General features: G+C 39.3%; 1 protein-coding gene across 3 annotated transcripts in view; it reads right to left on the reverse strand.

The window, feature by feature from the left end:
• Positions 1-18,510, reverse strand: part of RABGAP1L (RAB GTPase activating protein 1 like) — a 736,110-nt gene that overhangs the window by 555,317 nt on the left and 162,283 nt on the right. For all 3 annotated transcript variants that reach the window (XM_025287225.3, XM_025287224.3, XM_025287226.3), the window contains exon 11: positions 8,068-8,209. In XM_025287225.3, the coding sequence (XP_025143010.1) occupies positions 8,068-8,209 (142 nt within the window). The remainder of the gene's footprint in view (positions 1-8,067; positions 8,210-18,510) is intronic.

Here is an 18,510-nt window from a genome sequence, read left to right on the forward strand (position 1 = left end):
ATCCTACAAGATGCACCATGTGGCCAAAAAAAAATTAAAACAAAACCAAGAACTATCATTAAAAAAAAAAATGGGGGGCCTGGGCCTTTTGCTGCTGGCCTTGAATCAAGCCCCTATGAGTACTATAACAACAATGAAATGAATTCTGCGAGCTCTGAAGAGAACCCCAAGTTTCAGATAAGACCAAAGCCCCAGCCAAAACTCTGACTGCAGCTTCAGGAAACCATGAAGACAGGACCCAGCTAATCCAGAGCCACACTTGTGATCCATGTGAGATAATAAAAGGGTGTTACTTTAAGACACTATATTTTTGAAATAACTTATTATGGAGCAATATAAAACTAACTAATATACTCTACTTTCTCTCAAATACCATCCCTTATCAAATGCATTTTTGATAACTTTCATTTGTTTAAACAGATTCAAGAATCAGACAACAACATGATGAAGCCCTTTCTTTCCTCTCTCACATATACACAGAAGTGCACACATCAATTTTATAAACATAAAAAGTACCTGAGTGGAAAATAAATAGTATCTAGCATGCCAGTATTATTTTCTCATATTTTCTCATCTGTAAAATGAATATAATAACAGTATTGACCTTATGGGGTTGATATGAGGAATAAACAAATTAATATGTGTAGGCAATTTAAATTCTTGCTACTCAGAGTACAGTATGACCAGGAGCAATGGCATCTGATAGAGTTTTTTTTTAAGTAAGACTTCATTTGAACAAGATCTCCAGGTAATACACACACACACTTAAAACCTGAGAAGCACTTCTTTAATCAGCACCTACCATAAGTAAGTGCAATATGATCACTGAAAGTGAAAGTCACTCAGTCATGTCTGACTCTTTGTGACACCAGTCCATGGAATTCTCCAGCATAGTCCAGAACTATGTGGCAACCCACTCCAGTACTCTTGCCTGGAAAATCCCATGGATGGAGGAGCCTGGTAGGCTGCAGTCCATGGGGTCGCTAAGAGTCGGGAACGACTGAGCGACTTCACTTTGACTTTTCACTTTCCTGCATTGGAGAAGGAAATGGCAACCCACTCCAGTGTTCTTGCCTGGAGAATCCCAGGGACGGGCGAGCCTGGTGGGATGCCATCTATGGGCTCACACAGAGTCGGACACAACTGAAGTGACTTAGCAGCAGCAGCAGCATACAGTCCATGGAATGCTCCAGGCCAGAATACTGGAGTGGGTAGTCTTTCCCTTCTCCAGGTGATCTTCCCAACCCAGGGATCAAACCCAGGTCTCCGACAATGCGGGCAGATTCTTTACCAGCTGAATCACAAGGGAAGCCCAAGAATACTGGAGGGGGTAGCCTATCCCTTCTCCAGCAGACCTTCCCGATCCAGGAATTGAACCAGGATCTCCTGCATTGCAAGTGGATTCTTTACCAACTGAACTATCAGGGAAACCCTAGTATGATCACTGTATTTCTTTCTTTTTTTTTTTTGATCACTGTATTTCTTAAAAAAAAAAAAAAAAACTCATTTCTTTTCTATATTCTCCATTGTATTTTCATTCAAATATAAAGAAATCTCATTTGCAAACTGATTTCTACAGTAAAAGCTGCCTATAATCTTTAATCAGACTATGAATTAAGAAATTAAAAGAAAATAAACTTCTAGTTGAGTTTGAGACTGTTTTGCTCTGCAAACAAAATGAATTATAAGTGGTATTAGCTACCAGTCACTCAGATCAAAGGGCATAATTTTAGTCTAGATAGCATTTAACCAATCTAAATACAAAATAAAAAACGCAGATTACAGTAAAATTTAGTTTACAAGCAAGTGTGAAGCTTGCCTCATATTACTGTGAATCTGGTCTTTTACAATTACTTGGGCATGTGTCTTAAAGGAAATCACCCTGTATTTGCCATCTATTGTCTTCTTATAATTTACCATCCATGTTATAAGTAACTAAATACAAGTCTGAGGTCAACAAACAGAAAGTCAGCTTGAAAACCAAATGAAGCACAATCAAGTGTACCTCAAGTTTCAAAAGCAGGAGCAATTCAGAACATGAAGGAGTATACAAAGGTGACAAGGTTGTTTAAAAATAATCCCTATGGCAGTTGCATTGATGGACCTAACTTTCTGCAAAGATTCCTTGCATTCAAATTAATTCCCTTTACCACACTTCATTTTTCGAACAGCATTTGAAAAATATGCAAAGATACTTTAATTCATTTTACTTTAGATCTATCCCAGGAAATTAAGAGCAATCTTAGTCCTTTAAAGTCTGCATCCCTTTTTAGTTAAATTACAGGCTAAGGTAAGACAATTTAGTGACTTGAACTTCCACTTTTGCTTTGACAGGCAAATTGCTGAAAATAATTAAATAAAAGAATACTCCAAATCCCCCCAGCAGGAAAACATTTCTATTCCACCTCCAGCTCTAACTTTTGATATCTGCGTTGACAGAAATGTCAATTATAGAACTAATAATAAAGTGTATTGAAAAATGTATGAAATGTCTCATCTATAAAAGAAACTATTACTTCCTACTCTGTGATTTCTGTAGCTTTTTTAATATGGGTGATGGCTAATAGATTTTCAAAAGACAAGCTGACATCTCAAACAGTGAAAACTTGTTAAGAACAGAAGTAAAAATTTTTAGGGAAAAATAGAAATCTGATGACTTGTTCTTATTCAAACCATATATAAGAATAAGAAATTGAAAATTTTATTTATGTTTTCATTTTTCAAGTGCAATTTCAGAAATGTCACTTCTGTTTTTCTAGTCTTTCTCAGTATGAAATCATCTTGAAGCAATGTAAAAGAAAACATATTAATTTATTCTGTAATTTTTGTGATAAATATATTTACTTTTATTTATTCCTTCATTTATTATTATTCATGCTATTTACTCAGAAGGCAAAAATCTCACTGAGAAGGTGGTACTTATTAAAGAGGAAGGAGAGACCCATTTGGCAATCCAGGAAACAAGGTGTCCTTCCAGGGGGAACAGCAAGTGCGACAGCCCAGAGGCAGATTATAGCAGTGTCTGTGAAGCACACAGAAAGTGAAGTACTACTAAAGAGCCTATTGATGAAAGTGAAAGAGGAGAGTGAAAAAGTTGGCTTAAAGCTCAACATCCAGAAAACTACGTTCACAGTATCCAGTCCCATCACTTCATGGAAAATAGATGGGCAAACAGTGGAAACAGTGGCTGACTTTATTTTGGGGGGCTCCAAAATCACTGCAGATGGTGTTTGCAGCCGTGAAATTAAAAGATGCTTACTCCTTGGAAGGAAAGTTATGACCAACCTAGACAGCATATTCAAAAGCAGAGATATTACTTTGTCAACAAAAGTACGTCTAGTCAAGGCTATGGTTTTTCCAGTAGTCATGTATGGATGTGAGAATTGAACTATAACGAAAGCTGAGCACTGAAGAATTGATGCCTTTGAACTGTGGTGTTTGAGAAGACTCCTGAGAGTCTTGGACTGCAAGGAAATCAAACTGGCCAATCCTAAAAGAGATTCTGGGTGTTCACTGGAAGGACTGATGTTGAAGCTGAAAAACTCCAATACTTTGGCCACCTGATGTGAAGAGCTGATTCATTTGAAAAGACCCTGATGCTGGGAAAGATTGAGGGCAGGAAGAGAAGGGGACGACAGAGGATGAGATGGTTGGATGGCATCACCGACTCAAGGGACATAAGTTTGTGTAGCCTCCTGGAGTTGGTGATGGACAGGGAGGCCTGGCGTGCTACAGTTCACAGGGTTGCAAAGATTCGGACACAACTGAGCAACTGAACTGAACTGAACTGTGAAGGAGAGCAAAGGACAAGGGTGGAATTTGTGGGGCTGAAAGTGACAGCAAATGAGGTCAGAAAGGTTAAAATCAGAAAGTAAAATCACATACGACCTTGTAAACCATGGTAAAGAACTTTGACAAGCAAAATGAAAAGCCAATGGAGGATTTTTAGAAGAGAAGAAATGTAATCTGACAAATTTCAAAAGGGTGACTATGGCTAGTGCAGAACCACAGACAAAGGGGGAGTGAACAAGGGTGGAATGCAGGAGACCCGTTAGGAGGTACTGCAATAATCCAGTCCAAGAAATGATAGTACCAGAGAGAGGGTAGATTCTGCATTCTGAGATTCAGAGCCCAGGAGCTGCCACTTGCTCACAGGGGAAGCCTACAGGGAAGATGAGCCTTCGGCCATTTACTCCACCTGGAACACGTTCTCTTCGTAGAACAGAAAAGAAGCAAAACCGCTGTACACGTGCAAGGCCTCGTGTCCAGCATATATCTGTGAATAGCTAGGACCCTCCCTAATCTGCCTGAGTGTGTGTGCAGCCTTGCATGTATACACAGCCTCCCAGACCACCAGTGATACACAGAACTAACAAGGCCCAGTCATTCCTTAAATCTCCTTTGGAAGGAGATTTCTTCTTTCCCAACCAGAATTACATCATTCTACATAAAACACTGGTCTTCACATTCTTTCGCCATTAAAAAAAAAATCACTATTGTTTCCAATAATGTTCCAGAGATTTGTGCTTTTTCTACATTTGCTCCAAATCGAGTGAGTCCCTTCCAGGGGTGAAAGCAAAGCTACCAGTTTTCACAGCTCGCCCCATCCTAGCAAAACCACCATGATAATAAGCCAGTGGTGGGAATGAGCAGAACAGGAGATGCCTCAAGTACTAAAACACCATTCACAGTTCTCACTCAAGGCTCAGTGGTTTTTCTTGAATAAATGCTTTCTCCATATTTTTATACAATTTGATCACCTTCTCAAGTCCTTCACTGCCCGTTTTTTGACCATTTTATTGATATTTATGACTGCTTTTTCATAAGCAGATTTGTCAAGCTTCTCACTCAAGCCATTCCTGCATTGAATACATTTTAAACATAATTTGCCTGAGCAACCAATTAAAAAATATCATAGAAAATATTTTTAAACATTGCTAAGTATGGAAACTGCCTGTATACTAAAATCACTATTTTCTTTTGACTGTTAACATGTCTTTGTTGAAGAGCTTACTCAGGTGGCCTTAAGTAGAAAAAGTCTCTAAGCAGAGTAAACAGCATTTGTAAAGACACAGGAAGCCTGCTAGGAAACTGCACCCTTAAGTGTTGGGTGGGTAACTATTTTTAGCTTTCCCTTCCCTGCTACAGATGAGCTCAAATCTCTTACACCCTAAAAATGCCCTTTTGTGGCCACATGCAACTCAATGTTTTAAAGTCCAGGCTCTTTCCTCTTCTTCTCTATTGACTTTCTTGAAAAAATAGTCTGAAAAGTATTTAAAACATCCCTTTCTCACCTCTAGTCATTCCTCAGTCCAGTATAAGAAGGCTTCTTTTCCAACTTTATTAAAATGACCTGCAGAGGTACCCAGTAGCCTCTCAGATTTACCGAATCCAATGAACAATCTTGTTCCTTATTATACTCAATCTCCTTGCTCCGTTTGTCAATACTGCAACACCATTTTCTCCTTTTGAATCTCCACTCCTTGGTCCATTACTACCTTGTTTTAGTTCTCCTCCTACTGTTCTGATCATTTCTTCTGCAGCTCTTTTAGTTGACTTTCTCTTCCTGCATCGACCCTGAAATGTTAGTGATCTCTCAAAACTCTACTGTTAACCCACCCCTCCCACATTTTCTCTCAAAGAAATTTCAGCCAGTTATCATTGCTTCACACTGATGACCCTCAAACCTTTATCTCCAATTTTTAAAACTTCTCTCACAATATAATACCATTTCTAATCACTGAAAAATAGCTGTACTTCAATGTTCCACAGTGAGTTCAAATCCATCACTATCTGAAACTGAATGTATCATACCCCAACCCCACACCCACTCTTCCCAGGTATTCCTATCTTGTTTGCTGGCATCAACATCATCCAGTCACTAACCTAGAAACCTAGATTTAATCTATGATTCTGTCCCTTCCCTTCTCTTTTTTCTGCTGCCCATGACATCCAATTCAGCTATAAGCCTCGTTGCTTTTACCACCGGAATATTCTCACATCTCTTCTGCCCCTCGTTCCTTATATGCTGAGGCAGCCATTTTGACACACCTGCACAGAACGAACTTTGTCAAAAGGGCTGCATCAAAAATGAATTTGGAGCGCAAGTCAGCTCTCTTGCTAAGACTAGAAAATGATGGCCTTCGAATATTTCGTACAGTACTTTCAGATCCTGCCAGTGAATGTCTCCAAACATTTTGCTGATTAATAACAAGTCAAAATTGGGATCATTTAGTTTGCCATTTACTTCTAAATATATCAGTTTTCTAATTATGTTATTTTCCATAAGTAAATGGCTCTTCCCTTACACTGCACATCTACACAACTTTCAAACCTCATGAGCCCTAAATTTTCACTGGATCAAAAAATACCCTCCCAAGACTTGAATGGCATGGAGTAATAATATGTCAGACAAAATGCATGGTAAGTCTATTAAATAGCAACTACACTGTATACCACAAAGCAGATGAATACTATGGAAGTGATATTCTGTGACTCCAAGGCTAAGATATAAAAGGCATTGCAACCTCCACCTTAGTTCCCTGGACTGCTGTCCGGGGAGAGCTCACCATTGTACCACACAGACACCCAAGCAGCACTAGTGGGAGGCCTATGTGGAGAGAAAGTGAAGTATCTTGGCCAATTGCCAGCATCATTTTGGCAGCTATGATGAATCAGCCCCCTGGAAGCTTCCTCAAGCTTTCAGCCCCATCAATGTCACCTTCAAATAACTAAATCCCCCAAATAATATCTGACTCTCCATAATAAACATGAAGCCACAACTGATCAGACAAGCATAATTCATGACTCACAGAAACCATGAGATAATAAATGTTTTCTGAGTGAAAAAACAAACAGAACTCTACTTCCAACTACATGTAAAAATTTAAATGGTTCACAGACACATCATTAATGAAAAAAAAAATAAAAAAAAAAACCTGACAGGGAATTCCCTGGCAGTTCAGTGGTTAGGACTCTGCACTTCTACTGTGGGCAGTCCAGGTTCAATCCCTAGTCAGAGAACTAAGGTCCCACAAGACACAGGGCACAGCAAAAAAAAAAAAGAAGAAAGAAATTGACAAATTCAACTCCACAAAAATTAATCTTTCGTTTCTCAAAAGACATTGTTCAGAAAGTGAAAAGGCAAACTACAGAGTGGAAGAAAATATCTGTAAAACACATCCAATAAAGGACCTTGTATGTGTTAAATCGCTTCAGTCGTGTCCAACTCTTGGCGACCCAATGGACTATACAGCCTGCCAGGCTCTTCTGTCCATAGGGATTTTCCAGTCAAAAATACTGGAGTAGGTTGGCATTTCCTCCTCCAGGTAAAGGACCTTTACCAGTGTATTTAAAGAAAGCTTAAAAATCAACAAGAAGACAAATAACCCAATATTAGAAAGGGCAGCAGATTTGAATAGAGTCTTGACAAGAAGGATAAACAGATGGCAAAGATGATATAAAGAAACTTTCTTTTAATAAACCCTATCCTATAAGCAGATAATATAAAGGTTAAAAGTAAAGATCCATCATTTAGCTCTAGTTTCTATAAAAAGTACTCAGCACAGAGCCAAATGAAGTATGACTCTCATGAGGTTGGTTAGCAACTTTCAGCAGGATTCATGCAGTAAACAAAGCAGATAACTGCTAGTGTTTCAAAAAAGTGAATGGTAAGTGATAAGGCAACAACAATAAACAAATCAAAACTGAATTATGTCAAATGAGGAGTAGGACATGACATTAACCACTGAAATTCTAAAAATGCTTAGGAGAATTTGAAACTTCTCATTAAACACTTCAAACATGCAAGACAGCAAAGTTAAGCTATCAAATATAAATAATTGTGTAAGTTGCACTTAGGAGTACACAACCAAGGAACCAAAGGGACCAAATTCTCTTCTGCATCTAGTAGAATCTAGTCTAAAAGTAGCAGAGACTATGAAGAAACACCACTCCTCCCCCTACCACTTAGAGAGAGATGCATGCACGCACACACACACACATCTGTAAGGATACAAGTAAAGCAGCTATGTAAAGAGAAGAAACTGAGTAAGTTTCATTTCTTACCCTCTTCTGCTTCATCCTCCTGGGGTGACAATGGACCCCCTCCACTAGTAGGAGTGACTGGATCCTCCTTCTCAGACTCTCGCTGTAGACTCACCACCTCATATATTGCATCCCCAGCATTGGTATGGCCTTTTCCCTCAGACTGAGAAAGATATAAAAATGTGTTTAAACATTAGAAATTTGAAGGAAACACTGAAAGATGGTGTATTTCAATGGTCATTAAAAAGAGCTAAAATGAAGAAGAGCAGCAGGTCATGTTTGATCTACAGCATGTCTGAAGTTGAGAAAAACCTTTCAAGTGCAATGTTCACATTACTTTCTAAATGTATGGTTCTTTTAGTATTATTTTAACCAATACAATAAAACCTATTAACCATTGGGAAAAAAATCTCAATTTCTTTTATCAGAAAAACCTAAGACACCACAGATTCCAGGGCAGACAGATAAGCAAGTGATGCTGGATTCTTAGGATTGACTACCTTGCTCTGAGATAAAGAGATACCAGCTATATCCATCAACTAATTCATGAAAGTAGGTAGTTTTCATCTTACAAATGGCTTACATTCTAAATGGCCTTTTTTTAAGGAGGAAAATTTCCAAGGCAATCATTAATTAACCAACTTAGCATGGCCTACAAAGTCTTAGATAAACTGAACCTTGCCTCTCTCATGAGCCTCATCTCATATTCAAAGACTGTTACAATACTATTCTTCAGCCACTCTGGCCTTGTTTCAGTTCTGAGAACTTTTTCTTCTTTCACCCGCCCAACGCCTTGGGATATCTTTTTCTCTCTGACGATACAGCTTTTCCTCCTACTCTTTGCTAACTACCATCAATAGTGGATCCTTATTTCTTAATGTTACTTCTGTTGATGTTGTTCACTGGCTTTGTCGTGTCCAACTATTTGTGACCCCATGCACTGCTGCATGCCAGGCTTCCCTGTCCTTCACCATCTCCCAAAGTTTGCTCAAACTCATGTCCATTGAGTTAGTGATGCCATCCAACCGTCTCCTCCTCTGTCACCTCCTTCTCCTCCTGCCCTCAATGTTACTTCTACAGAGAATCTACATTCCCATGTATTTGGTTCTCATCACAACTTTTCCTTCTCCCTCAATGCATTTACTGTAACTACACATTATATTTTTATTATATTTGTTTAATGGCTATCTCATCCACAACAGAGGAAGTATTATATGGGCAGAGATCATGTTGACTTTCAATCAGAAACAATATGGTACCTGACACATAGTAAGTATTCAAAAATATCTGTGGAATCAATGATTAGACTAATGGTAAAACATGAATTTTAAAGTCAAATAGACCTGAGTCTGAATTCAAATTTCACTACAAGTTAAGAGTGTGGTCTTGGACAAAATACTTTGCTGAGGCACATTACCTCTTATCAATAAAACCAAAATAAACCATCTCATTTATTAAGGAGATTAAATATAATAATACTTAGAACATGAAATTAGAATGACGGGAATAAATTTTTATTACTATTATTATCTCAGTTTTTACACCATTTTACTACACTCTAAAGAACACAAAATAAGAATAGTATAGGCACATATAGAGGTATAATTATCTCAAATATCTACCTGTACTGTAATTCATTTAAATTACAAAAACATAACTACTTTAATTATTCATTCTTTTCAAGAATTTCTTCTGAACAATAAATCAAATTTCAGGCCCATTTTCAAGCCATTTAGCAAATAATAAAAGGTAAAAATGTCCACTGCATTAAACATGGGAAAAAAAGAAGACAGCCATGAAAAATTACATGGTTAGGTTTAAATCAAACTTTTTTTTTTTGTAATTCTACTATATTCAGGAAACAAAGATCTCAATCCCTAAAGCAACAACTAACTAGTTATATACAGAAATACAATAAAAATGAAATACTAGAAAACAAGATGGCAGAGAAGTAGGTAGACATGGAGTATATCTCTCTCCATGGATACATCAGGAATACACCTTCAGACACAGAAGTGCATGCAGACCACCAGCTGAGAGCAGACAGGAGTAGCTGAGCAGCGGAGAAGAATATGTAGAATCACGCAAAACTCGGGAGGATGGAAGAACTAGGAAGAAAAACAGGAGTGTTACAAGGACTGGACCTGCCCTTGGTGGGTGGGGGAAGTGAAGCAGCGGTCCGATCTCCACATCAAGGCAATTGCCTGAGTCAGAGGAGAAACATTTAAGGCTGAGAGTGAAATAGCTGATCTGTGGCAGCCTAAATGGAATGAGAATTAGACAGTTCTTGCTGCAGCCATACATACCCCAGACAAGGATGCAGGTCCCCTAGAAGGGGCAGCAGCTGGGAGCTGGAGCTTAGGGATTGTGGAGCAATCACAGGGCAGGGCTGCTCTTGACTGGAGAGATGGACCAAGGGGATGTGAGGGAGGAGACTGTGGTGGGAAATGCCTGTGGAGAAAAGCCAGGAAGCCATGGAAGCAAGGCCATACTGCTGAGTCAAGCATAGGGCATGGAGTCATCACCATAGCCTCTCTCTCCCCATAGGCCAGCATCAGCAGCAGAACAGTACAGAGCCTGGCCCATCAAGTGCCTGACACACCAAACTACAGGGTAGGAGCCCAGCCAGGAGGGACTCTCTATATGCTTGACAAACTGAACAACAGAAAAGGACCCCAGGCACAGGAGCCCTCTAAGTGCCTGAATGGGTGGAACTACGGAGAAACACTAGCCAAAGAGGCCTTCTGATCACCAGCTACCAGAGGCTCCAAAAAAGACACTGATAGGGCCATAACTCCTGCGGCTGAGGCAGTCCATGTCCCTGCGCACTTGGCGCCACCAGGGTCCCCATGACCCAAACAGCCATGCCACCTTCACCCTCAACCCTCACTGGGACACAGCTGCCACAGGCAAAAAAAAAAAAAGTCTTGCATCTATGCATGCGGGGGGTCTTCTGCTGTGTCCAACTCTTTGCGACCCTGTAGACTATGGCCTGCCAGGCTTCTCTGTCAGGGGGGTTCTCCAGGCAAGAATACTGTAGTGTATTGGCCAATACTGATAGCCATACCCTTCTAGAGAACTGTATTTCCTGCTGCCCTAGCCATCAACTACCCTGATTCTGATCCTAAACAATGGAGCTGGAGAAATCAACTTTCCTGTCATCAAACTACACTACAAAGCTACAGTCATCAAGACAGTATGGTACTGGCACAAAAACAGAAATATAGACCAATGGAACAGGATAGAAAGCCCAGAAATAAACCCACACACCTATGGGTACCTTATTTTTGACAAAGGAGGCAAGAATATACAATGGGGCAAAGACAGCCTCTTCAATAAATGGTGCTGGGAAAACTGGACAGCTACATGTAAAAGAACGAAATTAGACCACTTCCTAACACCATACACAAAGATAAACTAGAAATGGATTAAAGACCTAAATGTGAGACAAGAAACTACAAAACTCTTAGAAGAAAACATAGGGAGAATACTCAATGACATAAATCAAAGCAAGATCCTATATGACCCACCTCCTAGAGTAACGGAAATAAAAACAAAAGTAAACAAGTGGGACCTGATTAAACTTAAAAACTTTTACATAGCAAAGGAAACTGTAAGCAAGGTTAAAAGACAACATTCAGAATGGAAGAAAATAATAACAAATGAAATAATGACAGGGGATTAATTCTCAAAATACACAAGCAGCTTATACAATTCAATACCAGAAAAACAAACAACCCAATTAAAAAGTGGGAAAAAGACCTAAACAGACATTTCTCTAAAGAAGAAATGCGACCTTTGTTAGCCATCTGCCAACAAACACACGAAAAGATGCTCAACATTGCTCATTATGAGAGAAATGCAAATCAAAACTACAATGAGGTATCACCTCACACTGGTCAGAATGGCCATCATCAAAAAGTGTACAAATAATAAATGCTGGAGTGTGTGTGCAGAAAAGGGAATGCTCTTGCACTGTTGGTGGGAATGTAAATAGATAACAGCCACTATGGAAGACTGTATAGAGATTCCTTAAAAAACTAGGACTAAAACCACCATACAATCCAGCAATCCCACTCCCAGGCATAAACCCTGAGGAAATCAAAATTGAAAAAGGCACATGTATCTCATTGCTCATTGCAGCACTATTTACAATAGCTAGAACATGGAAGCAACCTAGATGTCCATCAACAGATGAATGGATAAAGAAGTTGTGGTACATATACACAATGGAATACTAACCAGCCATAAAAAGGAACTCATGTGAGTCAGTTCTAACAGGTGGATAAACCTAGAGCCTATTATAGAGTGAAGTGAGTCAGAAAGAGAAAGATAAATATCATATACTAACACATATATATACAGAAACTAGAAAAATGGCACCAAAGAATTTATTTGCAGGGCAGCAATGAAGAAACAGATATAGAAAACAGATTTATGGACATGGGGAGAGGGGTGGAGAGGGTGAGATGTAGGGAAAGAGTAACATAGAAACTTACATTACTATATATAAAATAGATAGCCAAGGGGAATTTTCTGTATGTTTCAAGAAACTCAAACAGGGGCTCAGTATCAACCTAGAGGGGTGGGATGGGGAGGAAGATGGGAGGGAGGTTCAAAAGGGAGAGGATATATGTATACCTATAGCTGATTTATGTTGAGGTTTGACAGGAAACAACAAAATTCTGTAAAGCAATTATCCTTCAGTTAAAAAATAAATTAATTACAAGAAAAAGAAAACAGTAATCAAACATTCAAATAATCTGAAAGATGGCAGCAAAGGAAAAACAAAGAAATGTATAAAAAGAAACAAGCACAGAATAAATATTAAAATGGTAAACTTATATGTAAACATATCAATAGTTATGCTAAATATAAATTGCCTAAATGTAACAATTGAAAAACATAATTCTCAGGTTATGTTGAAAACAAGACACAATTATAATCTGTCTACCAAAAAACCCACTTTTAATACAGTGACATAGGAAAGTTGAAAGTAAAATGAGGTTAGAAGATATACCATGAAAACACCTATCAAAAGAAAGCTGGAGAGACTATATGAATAAAAGACAAAGTTGACTACCAAGCAAGAAAAAACAAATCACTAGGTATAAAGGACACTGCTGCTGCTGTTGCTAAGTCGCTTCAGTCGTGTCCAACTCTGTGAGACCCCAGAGACGGCAGCCCACCAGACTCCCCCGTCCCTGGATTCTCCAGGCAAGAACACTGGAGTGGGTTGCCATTTCCTTCTCCAATGCATGAAAGTGAAAAGTCAAAGTGAAGTCACTCAGTCGTGTCTGACTCTTCGCGACCCCATGGACTGCAGCCTACCAGGCTCCTCCGCCCATGGGATTTTCCAGGCAAGAGTACTGGAGTGGGGTGCCATTGCCTTCTCCCATAAAGGACACTACACTAGGTTAAAAAGATCTAGTCAACAAGAACATATAAGAATCTTATAAACGTATGTAGCTAACAACAGGCTCTCAAATATATGAAGAAAAAAATTCACAGAAATGAAGAGATGGACAAATCCACATTTACAATTGGAAACATCAACACTCCTCTCACAGAAATGAAAAGAAGTATATGAAAATTTAGCAATGTTTAGAAGAACTGTACATCATCAACAATAGGATCTGATATGATACATCACTCCATTCAATAACAGAAGAATACACATTCTTTTCAAATGCACATGGAACATTCACCAAAACAAACCATGTCCTGGTTATAAAACAAACTTTAGAAATCTTTTTAGACTTAACTAAATAATGTTTAGTGACCATCATATAATTAAACTGAAAATCAACACCAGAAATATGTCTGGAAAATCCCCAGATACTTGGAAATAACACACTTCTAAACACTCCATGACCTCGGACGTGGGGTAACTCCTCTTGGCCACCGCCCTTCGGGCATGGGGTCCTTCTGGATGCCAACATCCACTGGATCATGGAAAAAGCTACAGAGTTCCAGAAAAACATCTATTTCTGCTTTATTGACTATGCCAAAGCCTTTGACTGTGTGGATCACAATTAACTGTGGAAAATTCTTCAAGAGATGGGAATACCAGACCACCTGAACTGTCTCTTGAGAAATCTGTATGCAGGTCAGGAAGCAACAGTTAGAAATGGACATGGATCAACAGACTGGATCCAAATAGGAAAAGGAGTATGGCAAGGCTGTATATTGTCAACCTGCTTATTTAACTTATATGCAGAGTACATCATGAGAAACGCTGGGCTGGACGAAGCACAAGCTGGAATCAAGATTGCCGGGAGAAATATCAATAACCTCAGATATGCAGATGACACCACCCTTATGGCAGAAAGTGAAGAGGAACTAAAAAGCCTCTTGATGAAAGTGAAAGAGAGAGTGAAAAAGTTGGCTTAAAGCTCAACATTCAGAAAACAAAGATCATGGCATCCGGTCCCACCACTTCATGGGAAATAGATGGGGAAACAGTGGAAACAGTGTCAGACTTTATTTTTCGGGGCTCCAAAATCACTACAGATGGTGACTGCAGCCATGAAATTAAAAGACGCTTACTCCTTGGAAGAAAAGTTATGACCAACCTAGATAGCATATTCAAAAGTAAAGACATTACTTTACCAACAAAGGTCCGTCTAGTCAAGGCTATGGTTTTTCCTGTGGTCATGTATGGATGTGAGAGTTGGACTGTGAAGAAGGCTGAGCGCCGAAGAATTGATGCTTTTGAAGTGTGGTGTTGGAGAAGACTCTTGAGAGTCCCTTGGACTGCAAGGAGATCCAACCAGTCCATTCTGAAGGAGATCAGCCCTGGGTGTTCTTTGGAAGGAATGACGCTAAAGCTGAAACTCCAGTACTTTGGCCACCTCATGTGAAGAGCTGACTCATTGGAAAAGACTCTGATGCTGGGAGGGATTGGGGGCAGGAGGAGAAGGGGATGACAGAGGATGAGATGGCTGGATGGCATCACTGACTCGATGGACGTGAGTCTCAGTGAACTCCGGGAGGTGGTGATGGACAGGGAGGCCTGGCGTGCTGCAATTCATGGGGTTGCAAAGAGTCGGACACGACTGAGCAACTGAACTGAACTGAAACACTCCATGGATCAAAGAGGAAAACTCAAAGTAGAAAATATTTTGAACTGAACAAAAATGAAAATACAACAAGTGAAAATTAGTGGGATACATCTAGGATTTAGAGATATAAATATATGTATTTCAAATGAGCCATCCAGAAATCAATAATCTAAACACGCACCTTAAGAAATGAGGAAAAGAAGTGCAAAATAAAGCAAACAGAAATAAAATAATAATAATAAAGATAACAGCACAAATCAATAAAACTGAGGACACAAAAAATTTTAAATCAATGAAGCCAAAAGGTAGTTTCTTTACAAAGATCAATAAATTGATAAACCTCTAGCTAAATTCATAAAACAAAAAAGAAAGAAGATACAAATTATCAATACCAGGAACAAAAGCATGGGTATCACTATATATTTCATGAAATCAAATGGATAATAAATATAGCAAAGAATCCTATGCATATTAACTGTACAACTTAGAAAAATGCACCAAATTTAAGCTGTACGTGATAATAATTTGATATACTCTATATATTGCAAAATAGCTACCACAATAACATCCTTCACATGACATAGTCTTAGTAATTTATTAACAGATTGTATTCTTTCAGTAGTATAGTTGATTTATATGTTTCACATATACAGCAAAGTGATTCAGTTTTATGCACATATGAGTATATATACATGTATATATGTGATATATACAAGTATACATATTCTTTTTCAGATTCTTTCCATTGTAGGTTATTACAAAATATTGAATATAGTTCCCCGTGCTATACAGTGAAGTGAAGTGAAAGTCACTCAGTTGTGTCCAACTCTTTGCAACCCCATGGACTATACAGTCCATGGAATTCTCCAGGCCAGAATACTGGAGTGGGTAGCCTTTCCCTTCTCCAGGGGATTTTCCAACCCAGGGATCAAATCCAGGTCTCTTGCATTGTAGGCAGATTCTTTACCAGCTGAGCCACAAGGAAAGCCTGTGCTATATAGTAATTCTTTGCTTTTTATCTAGTTTATATGTACTAGCATCAGCTAATCACAAATTCCCAACTGATCCCTCCCCTAACTGATCATATTTAAATAGGTTTAAATCAACATGCATCTTCAAAAGGGAAACTTCCTCTTATGCTTTTTAACTCTAGTAACTGATAAAAGGCTTTACCTCCATGTGAAAAGAATGTTAAGGCACCTGAAAGCAAAGAAGAGATCTGGGAGGAGGGCAAAAAATAGTTATTTTAACATTAAACCTGTTTTTAGCCCAGAGCCCAAAACAAGCCTAAAGGAGGCCTGAGCTAGGACAAGATTTAAGAAAGTGCAGCTACTTCCACCTCCAGCCTGGATCATGCTCTCCTAGAGAATAAAGAAGAGATGGCTCCCTTCCTTTTAATAAGGGTCAAGCCACAGGAGCTTCTGAGAGCTATGATGAACTCTTGTCATGCCCTAAAATCTACCCTTTTCTTCAGGCAAGCCTCCTCCCTCTAAACGATGTCAACTAAAAACACAAAACAGGATGGTGGCCTCTGGAGAACAGCTTATCAAGAAAGAAGCTTTTCCTCTCTCCTTAACAGTGATCTCCAGTCTTATCTCTTGAATATTATGACTCTGCTTCTCATTTCTCTATAACTTCCCCTTGTAGGCCAGCAAAATTTACCACCCCAAAATGTCTCTTTGGAATTTAGATTATTTAGAGTTGGAACCAATCAAGGCCCAAAAGACTCAGGAAAAAGCTTTGACCTTCCCCCTCACTGCCTAAACTTAGATAGCAGGCCTGTTCCTGGAACACAGCTACAACAACCTGCAAAGGATATGGGCTAGGTGTGATGGGGAAACTCAGTAGGGCCTAGATTTCAGAGTCCCCTCTATCCCACTGTCACTGCGTAGCCCAGCAAACATCTGTTTACCAAACATTTGCTTTCCTAGATCCATATGAACTACATCTTTTTCCAAAAACACTCCGCCCAACATGCTCTTTTGTCTTCAACTGAAGATGGTATTTAAGTTGAGGGATTTGGCCATTTTGGTGAATTACTCAGTTTTCCTGGGTCTCTCCAATGTATATGCTGTGTGCTAAGTTGCTTAGTCATGTCCGACTCTTTGTAACCCTATAGACTGTAGCCCACCAGGCTCCTCTGTCCATGGGATTCTCCAAGCAAGAATACTGAGGTGGGTTGCAATGCCCTCCTCCAGAGGATCTTTACAGTGCAGGGATCAAACCCACATCTTTTATGTCTCCTGCATTGGCAGGCAAATTCTTTACCACTAACAACACCTGGGAAGCCCTGATGTACATGTGCTATTAAACTTTTTATTTTCTTCCTTTAATCTATCTCATGTCACTTTAATTCTTATCAAGAATTACCATCTAGTCAAAAAAATGGTTTTTCCAGTAGTCAAGTATGGATGTGAGAGTTGGACTATAAAGAAAGCTGAGCGCCAAAGAATTGATGCTTTTGAACTGTGATATTGGAAAAGACTCTTGAGAGTCCCTTGGACTGCAAGGAGATCAAACCAGTCAATCCTAAAGGAAAGCAGACCAGAATATTCATTGAAAAGACTGATGCTGAAGTTGAAGCTCCAATACTTTGGTCACCTGATTCAAAGAGCTGACTCACTGGAAAAGATCCTGATGCTGGGAAAGACTGAAGGCAGGAGGAGAAGGGGATGACAGAGGATGAGCATCACCGACTCAATGGACATGAGTGTGAGCAAGCTTCAGGAGATGCCAAAGGACAGGGAAGACTGGAGTGGCTTCAGTCCATGGGGTCTCAAAGAGTCAGACATGACTGAGGGACTGAGCAACAACAAAGCAGAATCATAGGAGATGGTTCTTGGACATGAGTCCATCTTCTCCCCAGTTGCCAGTCTTCTTATTAAAGCAATATTTCCTTTCCCAACAATGAGTATTGGCTACTGAGAGGCAAGCAGCTAAACATGAGTTCATTAACAAGCATAAGGATTACTATTTTGAGCTAAGTGCAATCAAAACTCAGCAGATTCTTGAAAGCTCTTCTACCTCTCCCTCAATTGCCTAAATTTACATAAGAAAGGGAGAAAGCTGCTAAGAGGGATATCCTTTTATTTAAGAAACTTATCTTCATAACAGGACTACCTGTTGTTGCTTTTTTTTTAATTCCCCAAATATCTCCTCCCACTTCCTGTGAATGACCTTCCTCCTCTTTGCATTCCCAGATCCCTCCCCTTTCCCTGGCTCAGGATGGAATACAAGCTTCAATTACCAGCTGCCTTTTGAGTCTTCATATCTTTCTAGGGCTCCCACAAGCACATAATTAAATTTTCCTCCTATTAATCCGTCTTATATTTATTTACGTAGTAGACCAGCCAAAGAACGTAAAAGGGAAGAAGAGAAATTTTGTCCACCCTTAAAATAT

The sequence above is a fragment of the Bubalus bubalis genome, chromosome 5 (assembly GCF_019923935.1).
Source record: "Bubalus bubalis isolate 160015118507 breed Murrah chromosome 5, NDDB_SH_1, whole genome shotgun sequence".
Lineage (NCBI taxonomy): Eukaryota > Metazoa > Chordata > Mammalia > Artiodactyla > Bovidae > Bubalus > Bubalus bubalis.